This window comes from Sinocyclocheilus rhinocerous, unplaced genomic scaffold (genome assembly GCF_001515625.1).
Source record: "Sinocyclocheilus rhinocerous isolate Xijiao unplaced genomic scaffold, SAMN03320098_v1.1 scaffold4515, whole genome shotgun sequence".
NCBI classification, from domain to species: Eukaryota; Metazoa; Chordata; class Actinopteri; order Cypriniformes; family Cyprinidae; genus Sinocyclocheilus; species Sinocyclocheilus rhinocerous.
The window spans coordinates 60,689-70,490 of NW_015636038.1; the positions used below are offsets into that span (position 1 = coordinate 60,689).

The 9,802-nt window shown below is 43.6% G+C and overlaps 1 protein-coding gene across 2 annotated transcripts in view; it reads right to left on the reverse strand.

The window, feature by feature from the left end:
- The window catches only part of LOC107747602 (uncharacterized), a 37,522-nt gene that overhangs the window by 26,279 nt on the left and 1,441 nt on the right, over positions 1 to 9,802 (reverse strand). For both annotated transcript variants that reach the window (XM_016562202.1, XM_016562201.1), the window contains exons 2-3: positions 9,233 to 9,323; positions 3,210 to 3,544 (exon numbers count right to left, since the gene is read on the reverse strand). In XM_016562202.1, coding sequence (XP_016417688.1) covers positions 3,210 to 3,544; positions 9,233 to 9,323 — 426 coding nt within the window. The remainder of the gene's footprint in view (positions 1 to 3,209; positions 3,545 to 9,232; positions 9,324 to 9,802) is intronic.

Genomic DNA, 9,802 nt, shown 5'->3' on the forward strand with positions numbered 1-9,802 from the left:
GAGGGAGAGGGAGAGAGAGAGAGAGAGGGAGAGAGGGAGGCTTCAGCAGAATATTTCCCAGCAGGCCTTCCAAAGCTCTAACAAGACACTTAGATCTAAAGCCAACTGTGATATAAATACAATTTAAAAATAAGTAGTGTCAGCTCAAGACAATGAAAGAACTGATGCGTTCTATTCTTGGACTGAGACAGACAGACGGATTTCATGTGAGGCTGTTCAGCGGTCTTCTGTTTCTCCATCCTCCAAGAAGAGATGCTGCATTTAGTGACACGTCTAACTATTCATATGGAGTTTGTAAAAATACCACTAGCAGCAATAAACAGAATCACTATAATTAGCCTAAATAATAATTGCAATAAAAAAACTTCCCAAATGCCCAACCAAACACACACGAGCTAGATCTCTGATCAAAGGTTCAGTATTTCCTATGTCATGTTTTGAGGGCAGATTATTCTGCTCTACCCCTCATCTGCCATTGGTCAGTCACAGGCGCGCAGATGGCACTAGGGACGGGGGGGACATGACCCACCCAGATTCATAGTGACCCGATCTGTCCCCCTCACTGTCTCTACGAAAGGCGACATCAGTAAACAGAGGATTAATCAGGGTTTCCGCTATGTACATTAGCCTAAGTAGTGGCGGCCCGGCCCGCCGATCCTTAAACGTGCACTAAGGTGCACACGTGCGATTTTTGAAAAACGGTTTTGACCGTAGTGTCTGACCGAGTCCCAAAACACACTTGTAGTCAATCAGCAGTAAGGGGGTGTGTCTTGTACTGATAGACGGTGCGTTCCAAATGGGATATATCGCCCTGTGAAGGGCACTTCAGAGTGAAAACAATCATGGCCGCCATATTGAAGTGTCGCTCCAAACCGAAGTGCTCAAAACTGGCCACTTCAAAGGGCCCTTCGGAATGAAGGATTTCGTAGGGTACAACTGATGGACACTTCGGACTACCATGATCCTTTGCGCAGATTCTTTGCATGATGACGGCGCCTCCGTGTGGGCACGTGATGATGAAGAAACAGTTGTTTGGTCGCCTACGTGGCCTTTTGAGTGACAGGTGGATTGCCGCTGCCGTCACCACCATCGAGCTAGGTGGGCGTGGTTTCAGCAATCAGCTCCCGCCTCTTTGCCCATTTTCGATTATCCGGGAGTGACACGCTGCCAAGATGGCGACGGCCGGCTCCGCCCACTTTGAGCTTCAAAAACGCTCTTCAGAAACCTACAGGTGACGTCACATCACAGTGTTTCACTCTTCAGGACATCGAACCACCAGTGACTGACTTGCACTCGGAGCATGAAACTGACACACCACTAACTAGCTGGACATCTCAACTTTAAAGAGGTTTGCACAGATTAACGTGTTGATGGAACGATGACAGGGAAACACAGATGCAGTTAAAGGGCTCGTTTGAACCGTCCGAGCAGAGAGCGGCGTCTGACTGTATTCTGCTGCTCTCGTGTTGTTTGGTGCCCTGCGGATCTCTGCGCTGTCTTTCTGCTGATTAACTGTCTGCCTGTCAGGCTTGTCTGAACAGATCCGGACTGTAAAGCTTCTGCTCGCCATGACTCAATACTAAGCCATTTCATTACAGAAATCCTCTGAACACTTTCCTAATTCTCTAAAATACATGACATACGAGACATTTTCCTCTTATTTATCTATCGCTGTTAAACATACTGCTTTACCACATCATGACAATGACTTTTGCTTTTCTCTCCATTCATCTGCTGGAATTCAATGAACTTCAAGATTAAGGGTTAGAAGAAGACATCTAACATCTCAGCTTCACCGTCTGTTCATTCAGCGTCCCATCCAACAACTGAAGAACCCACGAGCAACGCTCTCTTCACCTGACACACCTTCACCAGACGAGGTCATCTCTCAGACTTCCACTGCTTTTATATGCACTTAATCATAACGATTAGACTAATACAGTACATATGTATACACAGGCACATAACCTGTTTATTTATTGTTTTTCTAATTGAAAACGTCCAAAACTTGCCTAAAGTATAACCAAATAAACACACACACACACACAATCCTGTATAAAACACTGCTGAACAGAAGAAATGCGTCACACACTGAGAGAACCGGCTGCAGCCGTTTACAGCTCAATAAACTGCAGATATGATCCATAATCATCAGAGTTCAGATTGTTTATCTGGAAACAGCCTCATATCAACAGCTCCTGTGTGTGATCACAGATACAGTAAAACACAGGAGCTGCAGCGACACACAGCAGAAATGATGATGAAGAACGTCATCCTCACTAACAGCACTCTAGATGTTCACAGCTGGTTTGATGACATCATCAGCAGGCGCCAGGCCTCAGGGGCCCACAGTCACATGGAGTGAAGAATGAGAGAAACCAGTGTGTCCTCATGACACTCACTCTAACACACACACAAACACAAACACATGCTCACTCACTCACTCACACACACACACACACACTCTAACACACTAGGGCTGCACGATTATGACAAAAATCATAATTGTCGATTATTCCCTGGAAATTGTAATTGCGATTATTAATTACGATTATCACAATTTACATTGAATGATGTTTATACCATTGTTTGATGCAACTGCATGCGTATTTTTATATTTAAATAAACAAGCTGAAATCACTGTAACTGAAAAACTTTTAGTGCTTTTCTATAGCATTAAGCCTCAAATATCAACTACACATCGGATTGGTTTCTTCTTTAAATATCAAATAAAAATATCAATGGTATTATAGTGTTATACTAAAACTAAAATTAAAACACTGAAAAAACCCTTAAGATAACATGTAGAAAGAAAAAAAAAGCATCTTAAGCACACATAATAACATAAGTGGACTTTGAACGATTAATTGCTGCTTTGAACGATTACATAATTGTGGCATCCATAATTGTAATTGCGATTAGAAATTAGATTAATTGTGCAGCCCTAACAAACACACACACACACACAAACACTCAAAAGAATAGAACAGGACACAGAAGTGAACGTATTTGCTGCACACTCACACACAAACACACTCACACACTCACTCACTCTCATACACACACACACTCTCATACACACACACACACACACACACACACATACACACACACTCTCATACACACACACACTCTCATACACACACACTCACACACACACACTCACTCACTCACTCACTCACTCTCTCTCTGACGCTGATGTAACTTACGGTGTGTGTGTGAGCTCTGAATGACACACGGATGACTCCAGCGCTGGATCACGTGGTTCCGCCCCTCCTCTGCTCTCCAGTGTCTCTGCGCTTGTTTGCGTGTCTCTCTGTCCTGTAGTCAGACTGCTGCTGTCCGCGTCGCTCAGTCTCTCTCGCTGGGCTCCGGCCGGTTCTGCCCGGCTGAAATGAAACAGGCTGCCCAGGCGTCTGAGGAAGCCATCAGCAGGGGGCACAGTGGAGGCGCTTGGAGGAGCCGAGTCCCCGGCATCCCCTTGAGATCCGTCCTCCGTCTGTGACGCTGTGTTTCCGTCCGGCGCGTCAGACGACTGCGACTCCTGGAAGAGAACGTGAGAGGAAATCAGCGCGGAGCTCTTCCTGTAGCAGCAGCAGCCTCTCTCTCTCTCTCTCTCTCACGCCCCTCCCCCAGCACATCCCACCCAAACACTTAACCCCTTCACTGCCTGACTGCCAACACTGGGTTTTACAATGTTACAAAACTAAAACGTTAGTAAAACTACCTCAAAACAAAAAGAAAGAAAGATATTTTTTCTTGCATAAACTCAGCCTCTCTGTTAAGACTGCCCTAAAAACTAGTCTCAGCGATTAGCAGTTAGCCAAAGGGTAATCAGTCTTAATTTTCAGATCCATATTAGACCAAGCTGTTTTTATGCAATACATTACGTTTTACATAATGTATTAAATGTATTTACATAATGTAAAAATAACAGATTTTAAAACACTAGACATCATACACTTGCTGACTTTGTTCATTATTAGAGGAAAACCTGGCCATCACACACTAAACTACTGAGCATCACACACTAAACTACTGAGCATCACCCACTAAACTACTGAGCATCACACACTAAACTACTGAGCATCACCCACTAAACTACTGAGCATCACACACTAAACTACTGAGCATCACCCACTAAACTACTGAGCATCACACACTAAACTACTGAGCATCACCCACTAAACTACTGAGCATCACACACTAAACTACTGAGCATCACCCACTAAACTACTGAGCATCACACACTAAACTACTGAGCATCACCCACTAAACTACTGAGCATCACACACTAAACTACTGAGCATCACCCACTAAACTACTGAGCATCACACACTAAACTACTGAGCATCACCCACTAAACTACTGAGCATCACACACTAAACTACTGAGCATCACCCACTAAACTACTGAGCATCACACACTAAACTACTGAGCATCACCCACTAAACTACTGAGCATCACACACTAAACTACTGAGCATCACCCACTAAACTACTGAGCATCACACACTAAACTACTGAGCATCACCCACTAAACTACTGAGCATCACACACTAAACTACTGAGCATCACCCACTAAACTACTGAGCATCACACACTAAACTACTGAGCATCACCCACTAAACTACTGAGCATCACACACTAAACTACTGAGCATCACCCACTAAACTACTGAGCATCACACACTAAACTACTGAGCATCACCCACTAAACTACTGAGCATCACACACTAAACTACTGAGCATCACCCACTAAACTACTGAGCATCACACACTAAACTACTGAGCATCACCCACTAAACTACTGAGCATCACACACTAAACTACTGAGCATCACCCACTAAACTACTGAGCATCACACACTAAACTACTGAGCATCACCCACTAAACTACTGAGCATCACACACTAAACTACTGAGCATCACCCACTAAACTACTGAGCATCACACACTAAACTACTGAGCATCACCCACTAAACTACTGAGCATCACACACTAAACTACTGAGCATCACCCACTAAACTACTGAGCATCACACACTAAACTACTGAGCATCACCCACTAAACTACTGAGCATCACACACTAAACTACTGAGCATCACCCACTAAACTACTGAGCATCACACACTAAACTACTGAGCATCACCCACTAAACTACTGAGCATCACACACTAAACTACTGAGCATCACCCACTAAACTACTGAGCATCACACACTAAACTACTGAGCATCACCCACTAAACTACTGAGCATCACACACTAAACTACTGAGCATCACCCACTAAACTACTGAGCATCACACACTAAACTACTGAGCATCACCCACTAAACTACTGAGCATCACACACTAAACTACTGAGCATCACCCACTAAACTACTGAGCATCACACACTAAACTACTGAGCATCACCCACTAAACTACTGAGCATCACACACTAAACTACTGAGCATCACCCACTAAACTACTGAGCATCACACACTAAACTACTGAGCATCACCCACTAAACTACTGAGCATCACACACTAAACTACTGAGCATCACCCACTAAACTACTGAGCATCACACACTAAACTACTGAGCATCACCCACTAAACTACTGAGCATCACACACTAAACTACTGAGCATCACCCACTAAACTACTGAGCATCACACACTAAACTACTGAGCATCACCCACTAAACTACTGAGCATCACACACTAAACTACTGAGCATCACCCACTAAACTACTGAGCATCACACACTAAACTACTGAGCATCACCCACTAAACTACTGAGCATCACACACTAAACTACTGAGCATCACCCACTAAACTACTGAGCATCACACACTAAACTACTGAGCATCACCCACTAAACTACTGAGCATCACACACTAAACTACTGAGCATCACCCACTAAACTACTGAGCATCACACACTAAACTACTGAGCATCACCCACTAAACTACTGAGCATCACACACTAAACTACTGAGCATCACCCACTAAACTACTGAGCATCACACACTAAACTACTGAGCATCACCCACTAAACTACTGAGCATCACACACTAAACTACTGAGCATCACCCACTAAACTACTGAGCATCACACACTAAACTACTGAGCATCACCCACTAAACTACTGAGCATCACACACTAAACTACTGAGCATCACCCACTAAACTACTGAGCATCACACACTAAACTACTGAGCATCACCCACTAAACTACTGAGCATCACACACTAAACTACTGAGCATCACCCACTAAACTACTGAGCATCACACACTAAACTACTGAGCATCACCCACTAAACTACTGAGCATCACACACTAAACTACTGAGCATCACCCACTAAACTACTGAGCATCACACACTAAACTACTGAGCATCACCCACTAAACTACTGAGCATCACACACTAAACTACTGAGCATCACCCACTAAACTACTGAGCATCACACACTAAACTACTGAGCATCACCCACTAAACTACTGAGCATCACACACTAAACTACTGAGCATCACCCACTAAACTACTGAGCATCACACACTAAACTACTGAGCATCACCCACTAAACTACTGAGCATCACACACTAAACTACTGAGCATCACCCACTAAACTACTGAGCATCACACACTAAACTACTGAGCATCACCCACTAAACTACTGAGCATCACACACTAAACTACTGAGCATCACCCACTAAACTACTGAGCATCACACACTAAACTACTGAGCATCACCCACTAAACTACTGAGCATCACACACTAAACTACTGAGCATCACCCACTAAACTACTGAGCATCACACACTAAACTACTGAGCATCACCCACTAAACTACTGAGCATCACACACTAAACTACTGAGCATCACCCACTAAACTACTGAGCATCACACACTAAACTACTGAGCATCACCCACTAAACTACTGAGCATCACACACTAAACTACTGAGCATCACCCACTAAACTACTGAGCATCACACACTAAACTACTGAGCATCACCCACTAAACTACTGAGCATCACACACTAAACTACTGAGCATCACCCACTAAACTACTGAGCATCACACACTAAACTACTGAGCATCACCCACTAAACTACTGAGCATCACACACTAAACTACTGAGCATCACCCACTAAACTACTGAGCATCACACACTAAACTACTGAGCATCACCCACTAAACTACTGAGCATCACACACTAAACTACTGAGCATCACCCACTAAACTACTGAGCATCACACACTAAACTACTGAGCATCACCCACTAAACTACTGAGCATCACACACTAAACTACTGAGCATCACCCACTAAACTACTGAGCATCACACACTAAACTACTGAGCATCACCCACTAAACTACTGAGCATCACACACTAAACTACTGAGCATCACCCACTAAACTACTGAGCATCACACACTAAACTACTGAGCATCACCCACTAAACTACTGAGCATCACACACTAAACTACTGAGCATCACCCACTAAACTACTGAGCATCACACACTAAACTACTGAGCATCACCCACTAAACTACTGAGCATCACACACTAAACTACTGAGCATCACCCACTAAACTACTGAGCATCACACACTAAACTACTGAGCATCACCCACTAAACTACTGAGCATCACACACTAAACTACTGAGCATCACCCACTAAACTACTGAGCATCACACACTAAACTACTGAGCATCACCCACTAAACTACTGAGCATCACACACTAAACTACTGAGCATCACCCACTAAACTACTGAGCATCACACACTAAACTACTGAGCATCACCCACTAAACTACTGAGCATCACACACTAAACTACTGAGCATCACCCACTAAACTACTGAGCATCACACACTAAACTACTGAGCATCACCCACTAAACTACTGAGCATCACACACTAAACTACTGAGCATCACACACTAAACACTGAGCATCACACACTAAACACTGAGCATCACACACTAGCAGAAACATGTGGCACATGACAAATACAAACAATGCATGTTCTTAAATCGGCTCAGAATCAAACGTGTCGGATATCCTCTGACTGGATGGAATCAGAGTCGTGAACATCAGACAGCAGCGGGTTTTCTATGAAATCTGTCGACTTTCAGCAACTAGCGTCAACTTCTCCAGACTGAAAATCAGATCAAAAATCTGGGTAAAAGTTATGTAGTGTATTCCAGCTTTAACTTATCTAATCATTTTATGCAACTGAGCACTGGGCCGTATTTTTAGATTTTTATCTTAATCCTCCAAAGAGTTCCTAGCTGGGAGTTTCAGCTTAAAACCTGTTCACAAAACTCTCAAGGCCAAGTGTTACTGAGAAACTCGTAATATAAGAGTAAAAGCGGGGTATAGATGATGACGTCACTCTTGTAACTCGCTCACAGCTGTTGGCAGAGATGGGATAGAGAGAAATATATAACTATATGAAGTACAAACACTTAAACAGAACATAATCAAGTATAGGCTACACGCCTATGGCTAATCAGTTGTCAAATTAAACTAATTAGTAAATATATTTAAACCACATTTCAAAAATAATGTAAGTATATATCATCAGCTGGAAATAAAGTGATTCCCATGACAGTGTTCCTCTGTGTGGTTATCGTTATAGTTGTGGTGTGGACTCACTGTTCTCTTAGAGTGCGAGCGATTATTAAAACCTAAGTTATTGTTGCAATCTCGGGCATCTGTATTCTGTGAAAGATCTGCCGGATCAGAGTTAAACAGGTCCTGACGGGTCCGCTCTCAGACAGATGAAGAGCCGCCTGGACTTCTGCTGCCACTGACCCAGTTTAAAGCTCAAACCAGGCCCGGCTCTACGAAAGCAAGAGCACCTTCAGCTGAAACTGTAATAATAGTGTATTGGTGAAACGGATTTGACACATGCTTTGCTGCATACTGTGTTTGCACAGTCAGCTTCATTGATTACAACGGAGGTTTTCTCAAAATCTGAAGTGAGTGACAGCATGCTAGTGATTATTAAGGGAGCACTCTTTGAACGCTTCTATTTATAATCATTCATAATTCATCGTTTGACAAAAAGGTTTGTTTTTTGTGCTGCTAAGAAGACCAACGGACATGTACACGCTGCACAGTTTTGGGCGACCGACTCCTGAAATGAACAGTAATAAACAGTGAAACCCATAGCAATGCATGGGACAAAAATAGTGTCAAAATAGAGTTGTTATAAGCCAGCGGTTGACTGATGCCGGGTGTACCTGTGCTGTGTTCAGGTGCTTCTCAGGGGTTTGATCAGGGTCTCGGTCAGCGCTGCCGCTCACTGCCGATCCATCAGCCTCTCTGACCTCACTGAGGGAAATAAACAAATCAGCCTTGATAATGAACTCTCAACTTCAGCCACAAGCCCAGATACCTTCCTTCAGCACAACTGTTCATGGATATCAGATTCTCTCCAGAGGCGAGAGAGAGAGAGAGAGACATGAAGCACGATAAGACTGACACACCCTGCAATTGTCTAATGCCTCTTTTCTTCTAAATATTTCCAGGTTGTTTGGACAGGAGAAAAAACACACACAGAATCCAATCATCGGCATTAAAGATACTTGAAATGCAGAACAAACACAGTGTTGTGGTGGTTTGATTGGCACAGACTGACACCGAGAGAGACAGAGAGAGAGAAAGAAAGAAGAATGTGTGAGTGTGTGTGTGTGTGTGTGTGTGTGTGAGAGAGAGAGAGCGAGTGTGTGTGTGTGTGTGTGTGTGCGAGAGTGAGAGAGAGTGTGTGGGTGTGTGTGTGTGTGTGAGTGTGTGTGTGAGTGTGTGTGTGT